Source organism: Buteo buteo, chromosome 2 (genome assembly GCF_964188355.1).
Source record: "Buteo buteo chromosome 2, bButBut1.hap1.1, whole genome shotgun sequence".
Classification (NCBI taxonomy): domain Eukaryota; kingdom Metazoa; phylum Chordata; class Aves; order Accipitriformes; family Accipitridae; genus Buteo; species Buteo buteo.
Window position 1 is genome coordinate 70,318,966 of NC_134172.1, and position 26,302 is coordinate 70,345,267.

General features: G+C 37.8%; 1 protein-coding gene across 3 annotated transcripts; it reads left to right on the forward strand.

Annotated features, from left to right (window-relative positions):
• Nucleotides 1–103: 103 nt before the first annotated feature.
• On the forward strand, nt 104–25,801 carry CSE1L (chromosome segregation 1 like). 3 transcript variants are annotated; one of them, XM_075018955.1, is made up of 25 exons: nt 104–227; nt 3,159–3,254; nt 3,765–3,907; nt 7,462–7,563; nt 8,009–8,154; nt 8,475–8,565; nt 8,826–8,933; nt 9,872–9,964; nt 11,294–11,461; nt 11,558–11,687; nt 12,470–12,535; nt 14,460–14,662; nt 16,034–16,118; nt 16,881–16,942; nt 17,721–17,857; nt 18,021–18,124; nt 18,716–18,813; nt 19,711–19,861; nt 20,361–20,569; nt 21,318–21,415; nt 21,618–21,703; nt 22,830–22,911; nt 23,358–23,504; nt 24,352–24,583; nt 25,279–25,801. In XM_075018955.1, exons 2-25 carry the CDS (start codon nt 3,170–3,172, stop codon nt 25,366–25,368), a joined length of 2,916 nt encoding a protein of 971 aa, XP_074875056.1. In that variant the 5' UTR covers nt 104–227; nt 3,159–3,169; the 3' UTR covers nt 25,369–25,801. The 3 variants fall into 3 exon arrangements, with proteins under 3 accessions (XP_074875056.1, XP_074875049.1, XP_074875063.1); XM_075018948.1 differs by lacking the exon at nt 104–227 and adding an exon at nt 586–683; XM_075018962.1 differs by lacking the exon at nt 104–227 and adding an exon at nt 894–1,171.
• Nucleotides 25,802–26,302: the final 501 nt, after the last annotated feature.

The window sequence follows — 26,302 nt, forward strand, 5'->3', positions numbered from 1 at the left end:
GCCATTGGTCGGCCGTCCCCGTGGAGGAGCGCGGCAAGGATTGGCTCATAGCGGAGCGCGTCGGAGAAGGAGAGGCCGCTGATTGGCCCGGCGGCGGAACGGTGTCGCCGCCCTGCGTGATGCGGTCACGGTGCCGCCGCCGCCGCGCCCTCTCACCGCAGTTTGAATGTGAAGCGCAGCCGGAGCTCTCGGAGCCGCCGCCGCTGCCGCCGGGGGGGAGTCGCCAGGTGAGGCTGGGCCGCGCCGCCCGGCGATGCTGGCGGTGGGGCGGCCCCGCAGCCCGGCGGCCCGCACGGTCCGCAGCCGGCCGCCGCTCCGCTCCGCGCCGGGCTCGGACGTTGGGCCCGCGGCGCAGCGAGAGGCGCAGCTCACCATGCTGGGGTGCTTCGGCCCGCCTTCCGCGGCTCGCGATTGGCCCGCGGTCTCCGGGGCTGAGCAGCGTGCTTTCCTCATTGGCTTCCGCCGCTGCTAGTCTGGAGGTGGCGGGGAGGGGGAGGGGAGCAAGTTAGTCTGAGGGCGGTTGGGGCTCCCCCGCCGCGGCCGACAGCCCGCGCTGCCCCCAGCCCGGCCCGGCCCGGTCCGGTCCGGCCCGGCCCGGCGGGGGTGGGCAGGCAGCCGGGCCTGCCCCTGGGCCCGCCTTGCGGGGGCCGCAGCCGAGCCGGGGCGCCGCCACATGAGACAGCGTGAGCGCCGCCGCGGGGGAGGCGCAGTCTGGCGGCGGTGGCGGGCGGGACGGAGCGGCCCCGTCCTTCGGATAAACCCCCCGGCGGCTTCAGGCCGGGCAGGCGGCGGGGATGGGACGGGGGAAGCGCCGGGGCGTGCAGGGCTGAGGCGGCGGGAGGGGGCTGGGCCGCCCCCGTGGGGGAGCGGGAGCGGGGGCAGCCCCGCTGGTGGGCGGGCCTGGAGGGCTCCTCTCCCCGTCCCGGCGGCAGGGCTGCTGGGCGCGTCACGGGTGGCCTGGCCCTCTGGGCTGTAGGGAAGCGGCGCGAGTGGGCGGTGTGATGGGTCCTGGGTCCTGGCTCCTGCTCCCGCGGCCGGTTGGTGCTCGTCTCCTGACCCCTGCGCTTTGGCGAAGCGGAAAGTGAGCTTTAAGGTCTTCAGTACGGTGTAAAGATAATCTTTCCCATAAAATCGGGACCGTAAACATCCTTAGGCATGTAGACGGTGTTTGGTAAGTGCTGTGGTGAATGAATGTGGGAACAGAGCTATTGGAAGTTCTTCACAGTGTGAGGCTTGGAGGACAGCAGGTTTTTGGTTGGGTTTTTCTTTCGTTTGGTTTTTTTTTCCATAGGTGGTCTGTCATTAATTTGACTAAAGCAGTTAGTGCATTAGGCACATTTTATGGGTTTTCTTCTGGAGAGGTGGTCTGAAAATATTCTTATTTTTTGTGGCCTTTTCAGGAGGCATATGTCACAACATAGCAAAAAGCATCATATCGCTCTAGCAAGTACCACCAGTTTTTTTGTAGTGGAAAACAAACTAGGTGAATAGCTAGAGGAGGAGAAGGAACTAAGAGTAAGTAGGTAGCAGGTGAAAATATTTATCCTTTTGCATGAGAGATTGAGTAATGCATTCAAATCTTTGTGTTTGGCCTTCAGAGTAAACTCTCAGTCAGCTTGAGGTGTCTATTTTTTGCATGGGCCCCTATATTACATATGTATGTGAAGGATTTGTAAAAGGCTATTCAGGGTTATTGTCTCCTTTTACAGATTGGTTTCCCATTTGAGTCAAGTTTAGTCTTAATAAGTGATTTCTGCACTGGTTTGCACCTCAGCTGTACAAACTTCCCTGGAGCAGATAATTTTTATTTTTTAATTATGGAAGACTTCAGTATTAGTTTCAACACCATAGTAATGATGCACAGGCCATTTTGTAGAACAGATGAGCCGGCTATTATTGGTGCTGTTTGCTTATGCTGTACTTAATTGGAATTTTGTTGGTTGATGTGAATTGGTGAACAAGACTACAGGCAAGTAATCCCAAAAAGGAAGGGGAGTGAAACATGGGAGGCAGGACTCTTTAGGTGGATTTTTACTTTTTGCAAAATATGTTGGTGTCTCAATTACTTATTAACATTCATCTAATTCAAGAAGATACTCTTGCTATCTCTTTTAATGATATCGATGCCATAGTTAAAGTAGAAAACATGTCACTAAAACTCATTGCCTTTGCAAGCGTGCTTAAATAGAAACTGTATTTGTTGCACTGATAATCAACATAAAACAAATCCGAAGTGGGACAGGCAAATTTCAGTCTGTCTTACTAATTAGAAACTCCAGAGAAAAAAATGGAAATCTTTGCTTCCTCATTACTTTTGTAGTGAGTGAACTGTGCTGCTGGTGGTAAGAAAGATGGGCAGAATTGATGATGATATCCTGAGCAACAACATGCCCATTAAAGCATGTCTGGCTGCTGTTTTAGTGTTACTGTAATTTTAATTATTCCAATTAAAGCTGTGAAGTTAATGTATCACTGTGGTAAGTAGGAGAATGTATGTGGGAGGATTACTACAGAGGAGTAATTTAGACTTATTGCACAGAGTTATTCTGTAATAAGTATTGCAGTTTAAATTAACTCCCACCCTAATCTAAGTTAATTTTACAAGGCGGAGAAACTCTCTGGCTTTGCAGTCTTTTGTCTCTTTATAAAAAAAATCATTTTCTGTTGAGAGTTTTATTTGATAATGAATATTTAATTTTAAACAAGCCTTGACTCTCCAATACACTTTGAATTGTTCTATTTACAATTATGTAGGGCAGAACTATTCAGCTTTTTCAACCGGGAACAGGTTTCTGGGGCTGACAGTAGTTCTCAAAAGCAAAACCAAACTCTTATTGTCCTGAAAGGGCAAGAGATCATCTTTTGGCTGTACCTGGTGGTTTGCTGGACGTGTGATCCTGTTCAAGGAGTTTGGTTTCACTAAACTAGACAATAACAGTTACATGTAGTTGAAGAAATGTAATGTTTTCTAGTTTGTGCTTGGTGCACACTAGCTGTTGTTTTATTGGATGAGATGTACAAGATAGGACCATGCTTTATGAGGTATAGTCAGAAAGCGCTGATGTGTGTCTTCTGTGGAATCTAGTTTTGCATATGTGTAGCTTATACGATAGATTTTTTTGGTCTGTATTTATAACAAAACTACCTGTGGGTTTTAGGTTCTGCCAAAATGGAGCTGAGTGATGCCAATTTACAGACTTTAACTGAGTATCTGAAGAAAACACTAGATCCAGATCCTGCTATAAGGCGTCCTGGTAAGTGATTCTCATGAGTGACCAGAAAAGTTTAGTTTCTTTTTGGCTCTTCTGTCTCTCTATAGCAAACTCAGTATCCTTTTAAAACAAAATCCAAAAAAACTAATGAAGGATGGCTATAAATATAAATTTTTGTTTGCTTTTTGTAATTCTATTTTCCTATATTCTTGATTTATTTTTTTTGTACCATTGTTATTTAAAACAGTGCTGCTGTTCACATTAAACCAGGATTTATTTCTGTCAGGTTATGGCTTTTAAAAATGGTGAGGAGGCAGTATTTCCACATTCTGCTTTGAATTGAGAGCTTTTGTTAATAGCAGAAGCATTAAACAGCTTAGTAGTAAAGAAGCTATGGTACCTTTTGTCAGACTTGTTCTGTGTTTCTGTTCTTGTGAAAGTCTGGGGAAGTGCTCATGCATCGATTATTTTAAATAGACGCTTGAGGAATCATAGGACTCCCATTAGAAAAATCAGTTCAGCTTTTGCTAACCTTAGTATATTCTCTTACAGCGGAAAAGTTTCTTGAGTCAGTTGAAGGAAGCCAGAATTATCCATTGTTGCTCTTAACGCTGCTGGAGAAATCACAGGAAAATGTCATCAAAGTTTGTGCATCTGTAACGTTCAAGAACTATATTAAAAGGAACTGGAGAATTGTAGGTATCCTAGTGAGTAAGATTTGGTAATCCCTTTAAGCTACAATAAGATATTCTACAGTAACCTTGAAGAATGTGTGTATGTTTGTACTCTGTGAAAGAAAGTAGATCATTCAGAGAACAAACACAAGGTGTAATTTACTGATGAGGGACTACAACCTGGACCGTTGGGGTCCATTCTATTAAAAAAACCTAGACCTGGGTGGTAAAATGATGAACAAATAATATTCTCTAATATTATAGGCATATTTTGCAGAAGCACAACATTTAAAGCTCATTTAACTAACAGTAATATTATTTAAACTGAAGTGATTGTGAAGTGTCTATACACATGAGCTGGCCAATTTGGTCTGGATCTATTGTTGTGGTGTTAGAAACATTTCAAGCCAGCACTACAGCTGAAAGTGATGATACTAGCTTCTTTCATGTAAATGCTTCTGGGGCATAGAATAGTGTGGGACAGTTTATTTTGGTGGCCTTGCCAGTTTAACACTTAGAAGTGTTTGTAGATGTCAGATAGAAGTATTGCTTTTAATCCCATTTTATCCTTTGCTTTGAAGAGGTCAGAAACATTTTTTGATTCAGAGCTTTCAGCGTTCATGAAATTTAATTTATGGTAGAAAATATTAACATTTGAGAGCTCAACTGCTTCTGTGATGAGAGGTTTTAGTTGATACTATTTATACTTTGTCTCACTGAAAGTACTGTTTGTATCTGAAAAATATCAAATGTATAGTTGCTTTACTGCAGGGAAACTAGTAAGTATTCTGTCATTACACCTTGGCTGGTACCTATTTACAAATTTGCATGTGATTTCTCCCCTCCCCCTCATACTAATATTAAGAAGCTATAGCAGTCCTAAATCTGGTTATATGTTTGATCAGATGAGCACATTCAGTCTGGCATGAAATTTCTAGAACTTTGTTTCTGTAATACTGTATTCTCAGCCATTTCTCCCAAATTGCATCTTTATCTGTAGTATATTGTAAGTAGTAGTAATGTTCTGTTAAGGAAAATTTGTAAGTGGCTTCTTTTTTATGGATTGCTGATGTAATTCAGGATGAGATTTTGTGTTGGAGTAGGTGGAGATGCTATGCAGTAAGTGCATCCAGAGGGCTATTATGATTGCTGTGTGGCTTCAAGCGCATTGTTTTGTCCAAAATTGGAGCTTTCATTTCAAGAGCAGCTGCATGAGCATAAAATACAGCCATGAGGCTAGCTTACCTAGATTACATTGTTTAATTTAGCAGCCTTGAACTTGACTGATACAAAGTTTAGTGGAAGTAAAAGGGTTTTGCCTATTCAAGGACTTCAATTTGGTAGAGCCTGGAGAGTCAGATGTACAGGGCACTTCTGGAGTGAGTGAAGAGTTTGCTTTTTTTAATTTATTTTTTAAGTATGTACAGAATACTTATCTATGTGCTGCCTCTCATGTTTTGTAAAAAGGTCTAAGTTCTTAGAAAAATCTCATAACTAACTCTGTAGTAGGATTTGCTGTTGCTGATCTCTCTACCACCTCTGTCCTCTATCTAAATGTATAGCAGTAAGTCCTGCTTCCCTGCTCGGAGCTTGCCTGGTAGTTATTGCTGCCTTTCACATCATATAAACTTGTAAAGCTTAGGTTTTAAAGATTATCTTCTTTTTGTGTTTTTTTATGTATATATAATGATTCTGTACGTTCTTCTGATTCAGTGCAATGTGATAGAAGAGGAAAAGCAAGTTCTCTGTCTTATTTTTATAACTGCTTGTTTAGAGAATCATAGAATCATTTAGGTTGGAAAAGACCTTTTAGATCAAGTCCATCCGTTAACCTAGCACTACGAAGTCCACCACTAAACGCACCCCCATTCAATGATTCTATCTACACATCCTTTAAATACCTCCAGGAATGGTGACTCCACCACTTCCCTGGGCAGCCTGTTCCAATGCTTGACAACCCTTTTGCTGAATAAATTTTTCCTAATATCCAGTCTAAACCTCCCCTGGTGCAACTCAAAGCCATTTCTTCTCATCCTATCACTTCTTACTTGGGAGAAGAAACAGACACCCACGTCACTACAGTCTCCTTTCAGGTAGTTGTAGAGAGCAATAAGGTCTCCCCTGAGCCTCCTGTTCTCCAGACTAAACAACCCTGGTTCCCTCAGCCGCTCCTCTTAAGACTTGTGCTCTAGACCCTTCACCAGCTTCATTGCTCTTTGGACATACTCTAGCACCTCAATGTCTGTCTTGTAGTGAGGGTCCCAAAACTGAACATAGTATTGGAGGTGTGGCCTCACCAGTGCTGAGTACAGGGGAATGATCCCTTCCCTGGTCCTGCTGGCCACACTATTTCTGATACAGGCCAGGATGCCGTTGGCCTTCTTGGCCACCTGGGCACACTGCCGGCTCGTATTCAGCCAGCTGTTGACCAGCACCCCCAGGTCCTTTTCTGCTGGGCGGTTTTCCATCACTCTTCCCCAAGCCTGTAGCACTGCATGGGGTTGCTGTGACCCAAATGCAGGACCTGGCACTTGGCCTTGTTGAACCTCGTACAGTTGGCCTCGACCCATCAATCCAGCCTGTCCAGATTCCTCTGTAGAGCCTTCCTACCCTTGAGCAGATCAACACTCCCACCCAACTTGGTGTCATCTGTAAACTTACTGAGGGTGCATTCAATCCCCTCCTCCAAATCACTGATAAAGGTATGAAACAGAACTGGCCCCAGTACTGAGCCCTGGGGAGCACCACTTGTGACTGGTGTTACAGCTAAGCATAACTCAAATTTTGAAATTGCTACTTTTTTTTTTAAGTTTATGGGAAGATGGTGGAAGGGAGGTGAGAAGGATGGTAGTAGTGCCATCTGGTTTAAGGCATCTTAAGATCATTGAATTACTCTCTGGAAGTGCTTACCTCTTTTAATTGCTCGATAATTTTTAGGTTTCTGAACTTCAGTGCTGTCATCACAGATAATATGACTATAGCTGCTGTCGCTGCTTGGTGATGAGCCTCCTTCTAATTTTATTTCTTTAGTAGAAACTTTGTAATTTACTACCACTTGGCACTACTGACTGACTGGACTTTGAACTGATTGATATTTTGAACTGATTGGATAACTCTTAATGTTATGGTTTTGATTGTGTAACCTCCATCTTCATGTACAGTTTCTAGAAAGTATGGCTTCAGGCAGCTTGCACAAAGTAAATCTTTGAGGTTGGCAGAAATGAGGACAGAGATGTGACTTGGTGTGGTGGAAGAGCAGACTATTGGTTAAACTTTGTATGTTATTGGCATATGTATCCACCCTTACTACTGCTGAATTGATGATTTGAAAAGTAACCATTAGAGAAAAAACTAGTTCAGGTTTTTACAGAAAGATGTAATTTCTTTCAGCTTTTTTCAGGTACCACTGTTATAGATTCATTGTAGGCAATGTCTTTAACAGATCTTCTTAGTTTCTTTAATAATGTAATAGTTACATAACTCAGTATAAGCAATTGGTTTCTGGAATGCTGATATTTGCTTGTTGCCTAGGGTATACTGATATGCCCATGACTTAATTATTGTTTTAATTTTAGGTTGAGGATGAACCGAACAAAATATGTGAATCAGACAGGATAGCCATTAAAGCCAACATAGTGCCCTTGATGCTTAGCAGCCCAGAACAAATTCAAAAGCAGGTAATGTCACTTCCTGATTGTGTCCATGAGACTTTTGGAATGTTCTAAGCATGTCTAGAGGCTCTGGTGATTGGCAGAGCTCAGTTCCCTTACCAATGAGGTCATCCCAATCCAAATAACTTGGAGTATATTGTTATAGCTACTTCCACCTACTTTAATTTTTATTTTTTTAAAAAGGCAATTACTGTATAATCTTGTAGCTAGGTTCTAGCATTAGGCAGTTAAATACAGTAATGCTAGAAAGTGAGAATCTGTACTCATTGAATTTAAAGTGAGATTTATTTATTTGTGGTGAAAAGTAGTAGATATTTAACCCAATGATTTTTGAATCTGACAAGAATAACAAGCATTTTCTCAGATACTTGCAACATCTGGCATGACTGCTGTGTTTTTTGTAATGAGGAGCCTGCTATTGTATCGTGCAATGGTTATGTTTCCTTTCCAGTTAAGTGATGCTATTAGTATTATTGGTCGGGAAGACTTTCCTCAGAAATGGCCAGACTTACTGACAGAAATGGTGAATCGCTTTCAAAGTGGAGATTTCCACGTCATTAACGGGGTCCTTCGCACTGCTCACTCGTTGTTTAAAAGGTATTGGAAATAAGGGCGTTAGTATATGGATTGTAAAATTTTTGTTCAACTCTAAATTTTTACCGTATGACTTTAATTTTGTAGATTTACGAAGTCTACAGTTGTGGCTTCTACTTATGCTTATTGACTTTTTAAAAAGACTTTAAGTGGTTACCAAATTGTACACCTTGCATGGTCTTGAACTGTGTTGTTTAGTTCTTGTTTACTTGATAGTATTTGTTTCAAGGTTCAGTACAAAAAATTAATTGTATGCAAGTTAATTTCATAATAAATGTGAAAACAGTATTCTATTTTTCTTGTATTTCTCTTTGACTTGTCAGGTACCGCCATGAATTTAAGTCAAATGAATTGTGGACAGAGATCAAACTTGTCCTTGATGCTTTTGCTTTGCCCCTGACAAATCTCTTTAAGGTATTTCTTGTTGAATCATTTCTAAACCAATTTTAACATTCTGAATTGCTTGTTGTGAATGCCTGTAAAATGAAAACTTAAGAATAGTTGCTTTGAAACTATTAGTGAGGTTCAAACTAAAGTCATGAAATGAGACCTGACAGGATCAATAAGGGGAAGAAAAGGAACTATATATTCTAGCTTTAAAAAAAAAAAAGTTACATGTCAATGTGGTTTGTGTGTGTGTGTGTTACTTGACTGAATCTTATGTCTTTTTCTAGGCAACTATTGAACTTTGCAGCACGCATGCAAATGATGCTAGTGCTTTGAAGGTTCTCTTTTCTTCTCTCATTCTAATTGCGAAGCTGTTCTACAGTTTAAATTTTCAGGTGAATCTCGTTCTTCTAATAGTTCTGCTTTGATCTCACGAAGCTGTTATGCTCTTATTTATAGGATCCATTTGAGGCAGCCTTTAAGGCCATGCTTTATCGCAAAAATAAAAGTTGACAGTCTGCATCAACGCTGGAGTAAAGGCACAGTAAGGATGGGGTTAATTAACATGTTAGCTTGGCCCTATCTAAACAAAAGTTCAAGAGAGTCTAAGCTCCTGTCATAGCAAGGAGGTGTTCTATGGGTAACTCTCCAAGTATGAGTTGTGAAAGACAGAAGTCAAATGCCTGAGTTTGTACTTAACTGTGCTGCTTTATAAATATGTCTGTACCGACATGAACTCAGTCCTGTAGATCAAAGTCAGTTAAAACTAGTAGCTCCAATATCACTATAGTAGCAAGTAATTCTGGTAAGTGATGCTATTAGTAGCAGTGTGGGGCTTTTTTGTTTTGAAATGAGATCTAAATTTCTAACACTATTAAATAAATGCACAATATGAAAATGGTAAAAAGCTGCTTTGCTGAGGTGACATATATTTAGTGTCTCAACACAAACATAAGTCTGTGAAGTGTGATGATCATGCCTTGATTGCTTGGGCTGTTCTTCCATATTGGGCAAAAGAACAAGCTGGAGTTAAAAGGGAGGCTTGTGCTTTCTTGTTCTGAGAGTAAGAGGCAATAAGGTTTGTTCTTTATAAAACTGTAGGTTGTATAGGGTGTAAGTAAGTAGTTTATTTGGAAATACTGTATTCCAAAGCCTCTGTCTGGAGGGATTTCATTTGGGGGGAGGGGGTAGTGTTTCATTTTGAAGATTGTTTTCCACACTTTGTTGTCCCTCAGTAGATTTTAAGGTTGATACATACTACTTACAATGTAGGTATGTTATTTAAGCAGTGCAATCAGAAATTAAAATGTAAATTTATGCTTTTCCTTCACAGGATCTTCCGGAGTTTTTTGAAGATAACATGGAAACGTGGATGACAAATTTTCATAGTCTTTTAACTTTAGATAATAAACTTTTGCAGACTGATGTAAGTACTGCATAAACCTCCTGGTTTGCCTCTGTGTAGTAGAGAGGATTGACTGAGAACTTAGGTCTAACTGCGAACAATGCAATGTTTTCTTTGTTGGGTAAACAAAGGAGTAGAATGACTATAAGGAAATGGGATTTAAGAGAAGTTGCCCTGTTGTCTAAGAGATTTGAGTTCTTGAAGTTGTATCTCAGTTACAGGTATACCCAACTGTGCACAAAAATCAAATTGCAGATACTCATCAATGAGTAGATTCCTTCAAGGATGTCTGCTGAAGTAACCTGATCATTAAATTAGTCACAGTGCTCAGGTCTTCTATACCTTTCAGCTGGTTCACACACTGTTTTAGAAAACAGGGTATCCTGAAGAACTTGAAACAGTTGAACATAGAAGGCATGACATCCTCAAGTACTTTAGTTTAGCATTTGCTGTCTTTGTCTAAGAATTACTACTTTCACAGCTGAAAGATGATACCAGATCATCAAAGCTCAAATTAATTTTGTGCATGCTTTCTGCATTTTAAATGCTGATGTCTTCCAGCTACAGTACAATAGTTTGCCACATGATGGAGCCAAAGCAACTCCATAAAGTTCTTTACAATACGTAGGGAGGCATCTTAAGTGTATCCTGTGCTATAGTTTCATGGTTTTAGGCTAATGCTGCTGGTAAAAGGAGCTTTGCTGCTCTTTTCTCTTGTGTCTGTGGGCTGTTGCCCAGCACAGACATTCCTGCAGCTGTGTGCTGAACTGAGTCAGGAAGTGATATGCGTTAAAACTGAAAGGTGGGGATTAGGGGGTGAGAGGTAGACATAACTGGGGTGGTGTTTGGTTGGATTCGGGGGATTTTTGGTTGGTGTGTTTTGTTTTGTTTTTGTTTTTTTTATTCCAGCTCAATTTCCCAATTCACTTTGCTTTGTGGTTCCACAAGTATGTGTGCTGGTATGGGGAAGGAGAGGGAACTACTTTTACAACTATTCTAATTTAAAGTAGCAAATACGATGTCTTCTAAGCATACTTTTTCAATGCCTTGTGTTGTCTTTTTCCTATTACGTTTGTAAATTAATTTCATGACAAATTTTATCAGGTCTAAATGATTTGAAGTGCATAGTACTTTCATTTGAAATGTAGGTATGATTTATAACTTGCAGTGCAGTTCTGGTACAAATCAGCAAAATACATTAATTCTAGGGGCGTGAGAGGGGTTTCTTTGACCTGTTTAGAACGTGGTAAAATAATAGTGTAAATATTTCCTTCAAATATGTTTGATACTTTTAATATTTAGTAGTGTTGAAATTTGGATGCTTAAGTTCTTAGTTTTGTTTTATGTGAGGATGAAGAGGAAGCTGGATTACTGGAGCTCTTGAAATCACAAATTTGTGATAATGCTGCTTTATATGCTCAAAAATACGATGAAGAATTCCAGCCCTACCTGCCACGTTTTGTAACAGCAATCTGGAATCTGTTAGTCACAACAGGCCAGGAAGTGAAATATGACTTGGTAAGTTGTTATAAACTGATCTTGTCAAGTTTGGTAATGAATTATAAATTGGTCAGTCATGCTAAAACTGTATGTGTTCTGTTTGTGTTGTTCTAGCTGGTTAGTAATGCGATCCAGTTTCTGGCCTCAGTTTGTGAGAGGCCACATTACAAGCATCTGTTTGAAGACCAGAACACATTGACAAGCATCTGTGAAAAAGTTATTGTTCCCAATATGGAATTTAGAGGTAACTTTTTGAGTCTTAAGTTTTCAAAGACACAATAAAATCTAGCTGTAATTGTAATGATTTGTTGCTTTGCAGGACTAAGAATTGAGGATTACCTCTTGTATACTTTAGTATTAGATTCAAAACGAAGTTTCTACAATAGATTGCTGTCCTATGGGCTTTGTAGAATTGTATGAATATATCTTTTAATTTTTCTGTCTTACTGTGATCTCAAATTGAAAAGTATAGGAAGTCTAGGTCATGTGCCACCAATAAGTTTTCATGTTTAAAGTGAGTGTCAGAATAATTCAGGGAGTCTAAATAGGCATGGATATCAGGCCTACTAATTTGTAATGTTTATTTCTCGAAGTTTTGATGGGCTCATATTGATCCTGGTATCTAAAATGCAGTGATAAGAAGCTTCTCACTCTTAAGTCTATGCCTCTGGAAGCCTCTCTGCATACACTTAGTGTTGAACTTACTTTCTTTCTTTCTTTCTTTCTTTCTTTCTTTCTTTCTTTCTTTCTTTCTTTCTTTCTTTCTTTCTTTCTTTCTTTCTTTCTTTCTTTCTTTCTTTCTTTCTTTCTTTCTTTAAATCGGGAATACATCAGCTCATGAATACGAAAGACTAATTTGTGGGGCAGGAGCAAGCTGAACAGGCTAGTCTGGCTAGATATTTTTGATTAATTTCTATTAATGTTATAGAATAGTACTTGGAAAAAATAAGTTAATAATAATACACCTTTTTACCATAAAAAACAGACACCTCAGTATGTAAACTTCTATGTATTTTATATTTTCAGCGGCTGATGAAGAAGCATTTGAAGATAATTCTGAAGAATATATAAGAAGGGATTTGGAAGGATCCGGTAATCCACAGATTTATACTAAGAATACTTGGTCTTTAAATATAGCTCTAAAGAGCTGAAGCAATTACTGAAGCTTTTATAACTTATTTTTGACATTGGGAAGGTTCCACACCCCCCCCGCCCAATAGATTTTATCCAGTTTTTGATCAAGTCTACTGTCATGATGTGCCCATCACAGTGTCTTTTTGTTTTGAACAATGTTTTTATAGGGTTTTTTCCTTAATTGGATTGGTATGTCTCCTGCACTGCACACATTCTCATTTCAGCAAATATAGCCTGTAAGTCAATGCTGAATAGTAGCCACGTTGTGTATTTAGTTCCTATGTGCAGAGTTTTAAATAACATGGAGAGACTGTGCCTGCATTTAGTAGTCTATCATGTTTAAACTGAAATTCTGACTGGTGTTGCATACAAATCTGTGATCAAGCCAGCTGGGCACCAGCCAGCCCTTGTATGCCGGCACTGTGTTCAAACCAATACAGTAACTGTCCTGAAAACACAGTGCTGTGTGAACAGAGCTACTTGATTTTCTGATTGTAGCTGTCTGGTTTTCAGCCAGGTCAGAGCACAAAGGAACCAAATCCAGATCTGTGTGACAATTCTGTATATGCAGTTCTGTGTCACTTACAATTTACTGATGGAGACTTCTAGATTAATGACACTTCACGATAGATTTAAGAAATTACTGTACACGTGCAATGGAGGAAAAAATTGGAGGAAAATTATTTTGAACTTTTTTCAAGCAAACATTATACGATTCTTATCCAGGATTGGCTGCATTTTAGGTATTTGTGAAGCTTTTCTTTGTTAGCTATTTCTGCTTTTAAGAGAATTAAGGCAAGAAGTATTTGTGTTCTTGAGAGATTACTTTAGAAATGTCCTCTGTTGCATTTAAATTGACTTGCTTTATTTTCCTTCTGTCCCTTCTGTTAGTATATTGTATTAAAGGCCAACTGACTGGGTTTTTTTTCCTTTCTTGAAACAAGGAATTTTTACAGATTTTTTTTTTTTTTTTAACAAAAATGTACTGATTTGGTGTGATGGGCCAGCAGCTAAGGACCACACAACAGCTCGCTCATTCTGCACCCTGCTGCAATGGGATGGGGGAGAAAATAGGAAGAGTAAAAGTGAGAAGACTCGTGATAGAGATAAAGGCTAGAGATAAAAAAGGTTTAAGTGAAAAAAGTGAAAGAGGAAGAAAAGAGAAGGGGGTGGGGAGAGAGAGGGAAGTCAATGACTTACCACCTCCCACAATTAGATTGATGCCCAGCCTGTGCCTAAGCAATGGCTACCTCCCCAAAACCCCTTTCCCCTCAGTTTTTATTGCTGAGCATGACATTACATGGCATGGAATATCCGTTTGGTCGGTTTGGATCAGCTATCCAGGTTGTGTCCCCTTCCAGCTTCTTGCCCACCCCCAGCCTACTTGGTGGGAAGGCAGAGCAGGAAAAAGAGAAAGCCTTGACACTGTGCAAGCACTCTTCAGCAACAGCCAAAACACTGGGGTGTTATCAACAGTTTTAGTCACCAGTACAAAACACAGCACCATATGGGCTGCTATGCAGAAAATTAACTCCATCCCACCAGACCCAGTACATTCGGGTGCATAATTGCTGAGATAGTAAAAAGCCTCCCCCTGCATTCTTACTGCAACTTTATTTAGAGGGCACTAAAACCTGTGAATATGCGTGCAGTATTGGTAGGTGTCCATTCCTCTTTTTGTTGTACAAATAGTCCCTATTATGACAGTAAGTAAAAACTTAAATGTGTTCTTAAGCATCAGTGTGGACGATTGCAATAATTAACATAAGGTATGGCTGTAACTTGAGAAGCTGTATGTTACTATTAATTTTTATTATTATGTTTATTAATATGAAAAGCTGTATACTTTCTCATATCCAAAGAATCTTTGGTTCTCATGCAGATATTGACACCAGGCGTAGAGCAGCTTGTGATCTAGTCAGAGGCTTGTGCAAATTTTTTGAAGGACCTGTGACAGGGATTTTTTCTGGATATGTTAATTCTATGCTGCAAGAATATGCAAAGAATCCATCTGTTAACTGGAAGCACAAAGATGCAGCTATTTACCTTGTTACGTCTTTGGCATCCAAAGCTCAAACACAGAAGGTACTTTTACATTCTATTTGTTTTAATCCATATGCATTCAAATATTATAGTGTACATGAGGACTGCAATTCATTTTATGCTGCTTCAGCTTGGGAGTAACTATTTGTAGTAGTTTAATGTTGATAAAGTTAAAAGTTGTCCATTATGTAATCCTATCACAGTTTGTAATTTGGTGATATCTGATCTTGAGATAGGTTGGGCAAAGTCAACAGCCATGTGTGACCGTTTGGCAGGTCTTATTAGCATGTATGAAGCAGCCATATGAAGAAACAAAATTAGCTTGATTCTAGAACCGCTGAGCATTTAAATGGTACTGAGCCAGAGTTTGTAAGCCATGGAAGGCCAAATTTAGCTTTACAGAAGAAGATCAGAAGTGTTAAGCAGACTAGAAGGAATTTAAGTGACTGTTACAGTTCTTGTCATTATATTTCCCAATGTTTCCTGTTATTTGAGTGTTTATGATTTGGAAATGGCATGTGGATACTAATGATGGCTGGAAATGGATCTCATTACTTGTTTGGGAGAAAGCAACTAATAGGCTGGATATATTGAAAAGCCACACGTAAGCTAAACTGTATTTGGAAACTAGCATTGTATCAGATGTCCTACAGAACAGATTTTAATATACTAATAAATATTTTAAATGTTATTACAGTTCAAATTTCAGTGGCTTTACAAGACAGATTTGAGGCAAACATAGTAAAACATGTTGTACAGTGTCTTTATGCAATTTTGCTGAAGGTTCTCAGTCTTTTCCTGAAACTCTAGTTGTGTACTACTGCACAGCAATTACCTGTAAGTGTTGTGTAATGTGAACCAGAGTCTTCTAGCAATTAGAAAACTGTTAAGTTGTACATCTTTCTTTTTCTGTGCTACTTCGTAGCAAATATGGGATAACTTCGCTTAGAACACTTGATTGATACATATCCATCTGAAAATCCTGGTTTAAATATCAGTTGCATTTTTCATAAGAGAAAACTCAGTAGTCGTTATTTTGCTGCTGTAATTCAGAATTGGAGTTTGACTCCTAAACTTTTTCTTTTTAAAAGGCCTATCACAAAAAAAGTATCAAGTTAGTAAGATACTTTCTGTGTAAAATTTTGGTTGATTATTACTGTGTTACATGCTATTATTCCTCAACTCAGAGCTGGTAACTTTGAACCTCAGTAGTGCTACAGCTAAAACCTAGATACTTAAAAACATTAAGAAAAAGAAATTGGATAGCTCTCTACTAAAGAGGCAGTTTCAACGATCTCATCATGTGCATGCACATTTCAGATTCCTTTTATTAAAAGCACTTAAAAATGAGTAAGAAAATGAGCTGAAGGTCAGCATCTAAAAACAGAGTTGTTTTGGTTTTTGTTTTTCTAGCATGGAATAACACAAGCCAATGAACTTGTTAATCTGACAGAATTCTTTGTGAATCACATTCAACCTGACTTAAAGTCTGCTAGTGGTAAGTTAATGTTAATTTTGATACGGCGTTTTTTTGTGATATATCTACAATCTTGACAGTGACTGTTGTTTCTTAAGGCACAAGCACTCATATATCACCATAATCTCTGAGACAGAAGACTTTACTTCCCGTGGGTCAGATGTTACTCAAATTTTTTTGGCCAGCAATGAATGAGCTTTTAAACAAAGGTGGATTACCACATGCTATCCACAAGATCAGAGCATGTACACACATGGTTGCTGTCAGCTACGTGCTTAAACTCATTGAATCAAAGTAATTTGATTTCTGTATTTGAGATGTTATGGCAAACTTCTGTGCTATACAAAACCCTGAGAAGTTAAAATACTAAAGGCTAGGTCGTAGCCTGTATCAGCCCATATTGGTGAGATTATGGATGTCTAGATTTAAGCCACATAATTTATTTTATGCTTCAGCAATTATCTTATCATATTTGGAACGTAGTGGGTTGTCTTGGAATATGTAATTGGAGGCTGTTAAAATCAGAGCCAGAAGGAGAAATTTAATGTGAAAGAGTTGGACTCTACACTTAATGGTGCTGGGGTGTGATTTGTGCCTAAAACTGAGATTCTGTCTAACAGTGCCGTACAGAAATGCAGAAACTAAGCAATGTAGAAAAACATTGTGTGTGTTATTTTTGAGGGGGAAAATCATGACTTAATGTCACCTCTGTATATAGTATATGTTCAGTAATCGCATTTATATGAAAAGGATCAACAAAATTCACATATTTTTCTATTGCAGTGAATGAATTCCCTGTGCTAAAAGCAGATGGTATCAAATATATCATGATTTTTAGAAACCAAGTAAGTTTTTCCTTTACTCTTATGGTAAAAACATATTGTAGTTTGTTACTTTATACTTGCCAAGCCTAATTTATCTTACTTGGCCATATGTTAACTCAACAGGTGTTTGATAGTCACATATAACACTTCATGCTGAATTTTCAGTTTTGAAAGTGAATGATATTGTTATAAATATCCAATTAACATGTAGTCTATATGTTCTCCATATGCTGTGGGAGCACTGAACATCTTAGCATGCTTAGCTCTGTGACACATTCAGACTTTTTTCAAGTGAATGTTAGTCTAAATATACTTGATTGCTCGTATCATTGCAGTAGTTGTTAAAGAGCGTACAGCAACTTTGTCCTTTACCTTTTCTGGTTTGTGAGATGCAGTAAGAAATTACATTGTGTATTCTTTCTAAATTTAGATTTTCTTTATTCATCTCTTAGGGAATATCTGTGACTTTTTTTTTTTAATTTTGATACTTGATAAACTTGGTTTACTTAGTCTTTCTTAAGACAAAGTAAAATGGAAAAAGAAATATGCATTAGGAATATATGCACTTACTGACAATCAAATGTAACATTGATGTTTGGGGGAAGTATACAGGCGATGACAGAAATGGGTATCTTTTGGTTGTCAAGGTGTGATTTAGCAACTGGAGAAGCCTTCTAAGATTTCTTCCTCTGACAAGCTTTCAGTTTGTAGCTGATGAGCTGAGAGTGGTTATGCTGTAGTGTTGAACCATCTGTATTTTTATGTAACATATGTATAATTTGTTGCTATATTTTTGTAGGTACCTAAAGAACAACTGTTGGTATCTATTCCTCTCTTAATCAATCATCTTCAAGCAGAAAGTATTGTGGTCCATACCTACGCAGCCCATGCTCTTGAAAGACTGTTTACCATGAGAGGGACAAATAATACTACCCTGTAAGTTTTCAAGCAGAAACAAATTCATTGCTATGTAGGTTTTGTCCATTAAGGATGAGAAATATCTGCAGGGGATCTTTTATTTCTTATTATTACAATATTGCAAAATGCTTGAAGTTTGTGAATATCTTTAATCATTAAAGAGCTGTGTTTTACTTAACAGCATTACAGCTGCAGAAATGGCACCATTCGTGGAAGTGCTATTAACAAACCTTTTTAAAGCACTGACGCTTCCTGGCTCATCTGAAAATGAATATATTATGAAAGGTAAATGTTTTATGTGTTCTGCAATATAAGAGTAACTTTGTTGACTTGAGGTAAAGGCTTATAGTTAGAGGGTACTGAAATTATTATTTGAAAAGTCTAATTTATGCAAACATCCTAAAGAGGTATGCACAGCCTGCAGTTATTTACTGGGCTATATTAAGTCATCTTTGACTAAATTTATGGTACCAAAGAGAAACACTAAACCTAATGGTATTGTGACAAATTATTTCTCAAATGGTAGTCTTTGTAGTCAGGACAGCTACCTGAGCAGTGTCAGTAGGAGATCTGAGTGGGTTACGGCTAATAGTATGCCAAGATTTGAGACTTGCCCAGGATGAATGATGGTCTTCGCAAAGTTGCTTAATCTTCTGTGCTTAGTCAATAGAATGGGGATAATGAGGCTTTGTTTTATCCTTTGTCATGATGATAGATTGATTGCTTTTGCAGCAGATGCTCTTTCTTCCTGTACCTAATTCCTTGGGCTCTGATTTAATAAGTATTTTACTTTCAAAGGTAAAGGATTTAGGCATATAATGGATGACTGAAGTGTATGTTTGTCTCCAGAAGATAATACTTTTAATTTATTTGCAGCCATCATGAGGAGTTTTTCTTTGCTACAGGAATCCATAATTCCATATATCCCTTCTGTCATCACACAGCTTACACAGAAACTGCTGGCTGTCAGTAAGGTAAACAAACAGGCTATCTGAGCAAAATGTTCACTTTTACCTTTTAGAGTAGCCTTTCTAAAGATTTATATATACCTTGTTGTTTGTGTTCTGTTAGAATACTGTAAATTTTTCAGTATTTTTTTGACTAAAATAAGTTAAAACAGCCTTCCAGTAAAGTCCTGTTTTCTTTCTAGGACATACTTTCAAATCATTCTCCCCTGCTCTCATCTGAAATTTGGAAACAGTGTATGAAATCTTTCTGTAATACTAATTTGTTCTAGCATAAAGGTTTGCTTGTGCAGAGGCCATCATGACAGTAATCTGTTTTTCTCACAACTCCTTTATTCTTTCTCCATGAAGCTTCTGAGGCTAATAATAAATTTAGGCACTGAAATGTAGGAATAAATTAAATAAATTACTCTGCTTTTGGTGGGTACAATTCTCTTAGTTTTTTGTTCGGGCTGGGCTAATATTCTTGAACATTGACAGTAGGGAATGCTTTAGAATACCTTCATCAACTATCCAAAAAACTTCTACTATGTATAGTTTAAACTTAGCTGCAGAGTATAAGAAGCATTCCATAAAGAATTGACTAGACATTTACAGGACTGAAAAATAATTTTTTCCAGTTTTTGTTTTGTGATGCTCAACTGCTTGTTAGTTTATATAGAGCTGGAAAACACTTATTTTCTTTAAAATATTCATAAAAGTCACCCCTCCTTTATGCTTTAAAGGTTTTTATGCTTGCTTTTGTCTATGGAATTAATTTCATTAGTATATTAATAAATAAATCATAAGTATCCTTATTCCCAATTGCTACTTTAGACTTCAGTTGAAATAAAAAAATATAGGTTGCTAAATAAATGACTTGGCTGCAAGTTTGGGTTGATTTATCTGTTTATAACTTGTTTTTAGAATCCAAGCAAACCTCACTTTAACCATTACATGTTTGAATCAATATGCTTGTCGATAAGGATAACGTGCAAAGCAAACCCTGATGCAGTTGGAAGCTTTGAAGAGGCTTTGTTTATGGTGTTCACTGAGATACTACAGAATGATGTGCAAGGTAAATTAAAATCAGTAAGTGCTTGTGCTCTCTATTATAATTGGTGGCTATGATTTACCTCATGGTAGTTTTTCTGTAACACAGGAAATCCAAGTAAGAACACAGCGTGTTCACAGTCCTGATAAACTTTTAGTGTTTGAGTTGTTCCATAGGGTACATCAACTGTATTAATTTTTTTTTAAACAAACTGTATTTTTAAGATACCTAACAATTACTACTCTAAAGCTTCCTATTATTTTTCTTAATTATATTGTATTGTTTCTAGTGGTTTGTTTTCCATATTCTGAAACATTAACAAATAGAAATTGCATATATACAATGCTTGCAAATTTTTTTAATAATTACATTTGGGAAGCCATACATTTCTCAAAGGTTTTATTTGTTGGAATCTTTGAGTTAATATCATAAAATTGTAGGTTCAGTCCATAGATATGTGGTTCCTAGGATTTAACAGTGACCGTATTTGTTGAATTTGTAAATGTCATCAATTCTTTTCCAGAGTTCATTCCATATGTGTTTCAAGTGATGTCCCTACTTCTAGAAATGCATAAAAATGAAATCCCATCATCCTATATGGCATTGTTTCCTCATCTACTTCAGCCAGTATTATGGGAAAGGACAGGAAACATTCCTCCTTTGGTCCGACTTCTGCAGGCTTATTTAGAGCGGGGTGCCAATACAATAGCAAGTGCTGCTGCTGACAAAATTGTAAGTTCGATTGATTTAGTCACAGTGTATGCCTCTAGACATGTTGATTTAAGATTAAAAATTATGGGGAACTTTCTCCTTCAGTGAATAGCTGGATTTGTGCAGAATCTGTGCTTATACTTTTAATGGTGCTTACATAGAAAGACAAAAAAATACTATGAATGCAGGCTTTTTGGATGCTTTTCCATTATGTGGGTAAGATATAAATCCTAGACTGTCATGCTTTTGTCAATTAAGATGTAAAATTCCTGCACTTAGTTTTTGCAAGTAGGTAAGTTTCCACAATTTTTCTGTCTCATTTGCCTCATGTTGAACACCTGTGGATCAGGAAAACTCTCAGAGCTTCTGCTCAGAATAGTCTTGAGAAGAGTGAGTGAGGAGGAGCCAAAATGCTGGGAGATGTGAGGATTAGTGAATTCAGTGGAAGATTTATTCTGCATACTTAACTTCTGTTATTTCTGCTGCATGATCTGCTATAGTCAGACTTGATTAGACAATGCCATTGATGAAGCAGACATGCATGTTCGAATTGGCTTTGGTGTTCATTTGATCAAAGTTAATCTTAATGCTCAAAGGAACATCACTTGGTCCCAACAGAAATCTGTCTTCCTTGTCCTTAACTGCAGAAACAGAATCCTGGTTTAGGTTATGAAAGCTTTTGTGTTGGCTTAGATGGTAAGGGCCAACTTTCTGGTAGGTCATGTATGAAGAACTATTGTATAGAGTTTTATATCTGCTTTGTTTACAGCCTGGATTGTTAGGTGTCTTCCAGAAGTTGATTGCCTCTAAAGCTAATGACCATCAAGGATTCTATCTTCTAAACAGTATTATAGAGCATATGCCTCCGTGAGTATGAGTTGAAATTACATTCAAAACTAATTTCTGTAGACTTTAATATTTGGTATGTTTGTACACTTCATAGTTAAACAACTGAAAAATGTCACATTTATCAGTAAAATAGATTTGAACAATTCTATACATGTTTTCTGTGAAGTGACATTAGTAAAATCCTAGTATGAATTGAATAACTATTCTTTTAAATTTCCAGTGAATCAGTAGACCAATACAGGAAGCAGATCTTCATTCTTCTATTCCAAAGACTTCAAAATTCCAAAACAACAAAATTTATTAAAAGTAAGTTCCTTGCTATGCGAAGAGCTTCAGTGCTGGTCATGGCAACAGTTTAGAACATGCAGCTGTACTTAATAAGTATCCTATCATGTCCTGTGATTATGTGGATGAAGGGATAGTAGTGACTCTTAACATCAGTGACTTGCTTCAAATTATTTGTGTAATCAAGGGTGACATATAGGGCAGTTGCCACAGCAGGTGACACTTACTTCATGAAAACTGAAGGAATAGAACTAAAATAAGGAAGAAAAAAAACAAACTTCTGTATTCCTCTTACTTTCTTATTCTGCGCTATATCATTATCTGAAAGTGTCTCCATTTAATCTTCAACTAATAGCAGCAAACTTTCACTGTCACACAACACAGTAATACTGATCGCACTTCCTTTTGTTACATATAGTTGTTATTACTGTTAAATATTCTATAAATTTGTGTCATTCTGCCTTAATATGACTTAAGTTATTTTATGTTTTATGTTAAACTAGCAAAGCTGTGACAAATTGTTGAAATGCATATTCTGGTTATTCCTGCTATAACAGGAAGATTACTGTCATACTGATTAAATTATTTTAATGATACTATTACTACACAAATTATGCAATGTCTATTACTTAATCCTATAAAATCTGGTTAATGCCACCTGATAGGAGCAAGAAGGATAGGATTGCTTATAATGGTCTTCCACAAACAAACTTTAAGTGGTGCTTTTAATGCATTGCATCTGTGCTTTGGTACAAAGGCCATGCAAAGGGATTCACAACTGATCTGAAAAACTGCATTGCATGAAGTTTTCAGCTAAAAGCATTGGAGAGTTATCTTGGTCCTTGATCTGAAAAATTTGCAGATGGCTTTTCTAATGCTTTATAGCTGCTGTAAGAGGGAAAAGGACTGAATCTTGTCCTAGTTGTCTTACTGCCATGTTTTAGTGCATTGCAGTACATGAAAAGATCAGCAGTTTTTAGGCAAACTTCAAGGTAGAAAGTCAATGTACTTCACTAAAACTGAACATTTATAAAGACTGCCATTTCTGTAATCTTGAAAAACTTGTTAGAATGTATTTTGCTGCTGACTCTAAAGCTGTTCTTTTGGTTTTGTGTCAAGTTCTAATTTGACCTTTTTCTTGTTACAGGTTTCCTAGTCTTCATTAACTTGTACTGCATAAAATATGGAGCATTAGCTCTGCAGGAAATATTTGACAGCATACAGCCAAAGTTAGTATGATTATATTATTGTGTATTATTATTATTATTATCATCATTATTATTTAAGACTGGTGTGTAATTTTTACTTTTAAAGTAGGAAATAGTTGTCTCCTTCAGCTAAAATTACAAACTGCATTTGTCACTAATTTGACTAGCCAAATGTTTCTTCTAACGTGATTGACTTTGTCATCTAGCAATTTTTATGATTTGCTGCCCACAGTTCCACAGTGATATTTCAAGATATTAATATCTTAAGCAGGTCATAAAAAGGAAATAGTGATGTTTTTATTCCTTTCCCTTTGTGAAAAGTTTGTACGCTCAAATTTCTACTAGGCATCCACTGCAACAGTGAATTATCTGGTTTTCTCTTTTTCCTAGTGATTCATATTGTTTCTGGTTTTCTTTTGTCACTGTAAGGCTGATAAGGCTTTCTAATACTTTTAATGTCATAACAGGATGTTTGGAATGGTTTTGGAGAAAATTATAATTCCTGAAATCCAGAAAGTGTCTGGTCAAGTTGAAAAGAAAATCTGTGCTGTTGGCATTACAAAAATACTAACAGAATGTCCTCCTATGATGGACACTGAGTACACCAAGCTGTGGTATGTAGAACACTTCTTCAAGTGAGGCTATTTGATCATTTTTTTTAAAATGGGAGCTATCATCAAAATATATTCTTCAAATAAACTCCATTGTGATTTCTGCACGCTTGCTATTATGAGGCTGAGTTTCAGGCTTTTCTTACCGCTTCCTTTTCTCAACAAATAAAACTCTTCTCAAAGCGAATGCCAGAACTGGTTTGAGATTTTTGTGATGGAGGTAGCACTCACTGGGCTAGCTAGGACTGCATTTAAGAAAATACACTACTTTCTTTTAGCTTGTATTCTTTCTGAAAAGCTAGGCCCAGTTTTGACTTGTAACTGTTCTGCTAGTCAGGAGACCTGAGCATACTCATAACCTGACAGAGAGACTGTAAATTCTCAGCTTGACAGTAGAATTTGGGGGAAAGCTACCTGGGAAGATTGTAAGTCAGTCTAGGATGTCAGGTAGCCTGAATTTAATGACAATAACTGGATGCCTGAACTAGAACTCTTTTTTTTTTTTTTTTTTTTTTTTTTTTTTTTTTTTTTTAATTTACTTAGAGAAAAGGTGTGATCTGGAAAAAGAATTGCTTTTCTTAGGTATGTTTCATGACAATTTGACCTGATAAAAAATAAAGACATTGTTCATGCTTTTAATGTGAGCACCTCCATTATGACTGTAAAATACGTAGATCCACAATTCTTCAAGTCCAACTTAGATTGGGCACTTACAATTTCAGTAGCTAAGCAAGTACCTGCAAGGGCTAAACTGTAAAGGGTTCCAAGTAATTTGAACGTTCGTGTAAAATACACCCTGTCCTAACGTATTTTAAGCACTCAGTTTTTTTCCTCCCCTCTTTACATATAGGACTCCTTTGCTGCAGGCCCTCATTGGCCTCTTTGAACTGCCTGAGGATGACACTATCCCTGATGAAGAACACTTCATTGATATAGAAGATACTCCAGGATATCAGACTGCATTCTCTCAGCTAGCCTTTGCTGGAAAAAAAGAACACGATCCTGTAGGTCAAATGGTGAACAATCCTAGAATCCATCTGGCACAGTCTCTTCACAAACTGTCTACAGCATGCCCAGGCAGGGTAGGTGACTTTTATAGACGGCATGCTAATGCTAAATTCTACAGAGAAGAAATGCTTTTTTTGATAATGGGTCTCTTTTGCTAATGTTTGATAATCAGCAAAATGAAGTATGTCATAACCAGAATTCAAGGTATTGCTCTCTTTTATTCTTTAATGGAATATAGCTTTTGTAAGGTTTTTTTCCCTAGTAACGTTAGAAGAGCCATATTTTCATGTTAATTATTTTAGCAATAAGCTTAAATATGCCATTTCTTAAATGAAAATTTATCCACTTGTCAGTATATAACTAGTACTTAATCTCCAGCTCAGTTGTATGTACTCAGGAAATTCCAGGCAACTCATGTTAAATTTAACAAGTTAAGTTTACAGTTAACTGTTTTAACCCGTAGGGTCTTCGTTTCGTTCAAGACTTTGGTAAGTAAAGATTCCCTGAGACCTGATGTCGGCTGCATCCAAATATCTGCTTTAATAATTGAAGGTTTTCTCTACTCTTCTTTCATATTTGATTCAGATAAGTAGTACATAAAACTGTCAGCATCAGGAATTGTAATTCCAGCAACTGCTTTCACAATGAAAAACTGCTGCTCTCAGGATGTCATTTGACTTTGTACTGTATGTTGACACAGTGATTAACAGGTTATAGCAGTAGTTTAATGTATACACACATTTACACTTCTGCTTTATCATGTTTTAAGGTTCCATCAATGCTGAGTACTAGTCTGAATGCAGAAGCGTTGCAGTATCTCCAAGGATACCTCCAAGCTGCAAGTGTGACACTGCTCTGAATTGCATATATTTCACAAGCAAGATCAAAAGCTGCAGAAGGTTGACACTGACTTTTTTCATAGCAGAGCTCAGACAAAATGAAAAATGCTACTTGAAAATGTATTGCAGAATCCATCTTGTACCAGATAAATGTGGCTTTAAGCAGAAACTGAAAGAATTTGGTGGTTTGTGTACTCGTAGATAAAAGGTGGCTAACTTCCATTCCCAGTTTAATTTCAAAGGGAATAGTTATAGCAGTTTGTTATGGGATTTATTTGAAATCTGCATCTGCAGTGTTTGGATAACATTTTGAAATGTATGGAGAGCACTGGCTGTAGAAACTCACTTCGGTCACTAAAATTCCTTTTCATTTTGATGTTGTCCTTTGTATTTCTTTTGTCTTTCCTTAAACTTTATCTAAATTGTGAATAAATAAGAAGTACTTGTTTAAAATGCCTGTCAATGTGCGCTTACTGTTTTAGAAGAATGTAGTTGGTTCAAAAAAAGGTAATGCTTTAAACTTAGGATAGAATATAAAATAGTGGGACTGTGAGGATTTTCTTTATCTTAAGTAATAGTTTAAATACATTGTAGGATCATACAGAGCAAATCTGAAACTTTGGCAGAAGATCCAAAGCTATTAGCACTCTTGATATTCATCAACAGGTGCACCCCTTCTCTTTGAACAAGACATGTCAGTATAGTGCAGTGAAAGCAAGTAATATACCCTCTTAGAGCGGGTATGGGTCTCAAAGTGGATTTTTAGTGATGTATTAAAACTGAAGCAGTGATCTTAGAGTTAAGTTTAACTCGGCTGTTCTCCCTGGCTCCTCATAAATATACTGATTAGGTTTGGTAGCCTTGAATTCTAAATGCATCAGTTTAGCTTATAGTTATGGCTGTTTAAGTGACTAGTTAAATGCCTGAGCCTGCGTTCTCAGATGGCCTGGGCAC

Excerpts from the sequence above, each read along its gene's own strand:
- CSE1L (XM_075018948.1), top strand. Across the intron at positions 16,943-17,720 it reads TCATGATTTTTAGAAACCAA|GTACCTAAAGAACAACTGTT; the intron begins GTAAGTTTTTCC and ends ATATTTTTGTAG. Across the intron at positions 18,125-18,715 it reads AAATGAATATATTATGAAAG|CCATCATGAGGAGTTTTTCT; the intron begins GTAAATGTTTTA and ends ATTTATTTGCAG.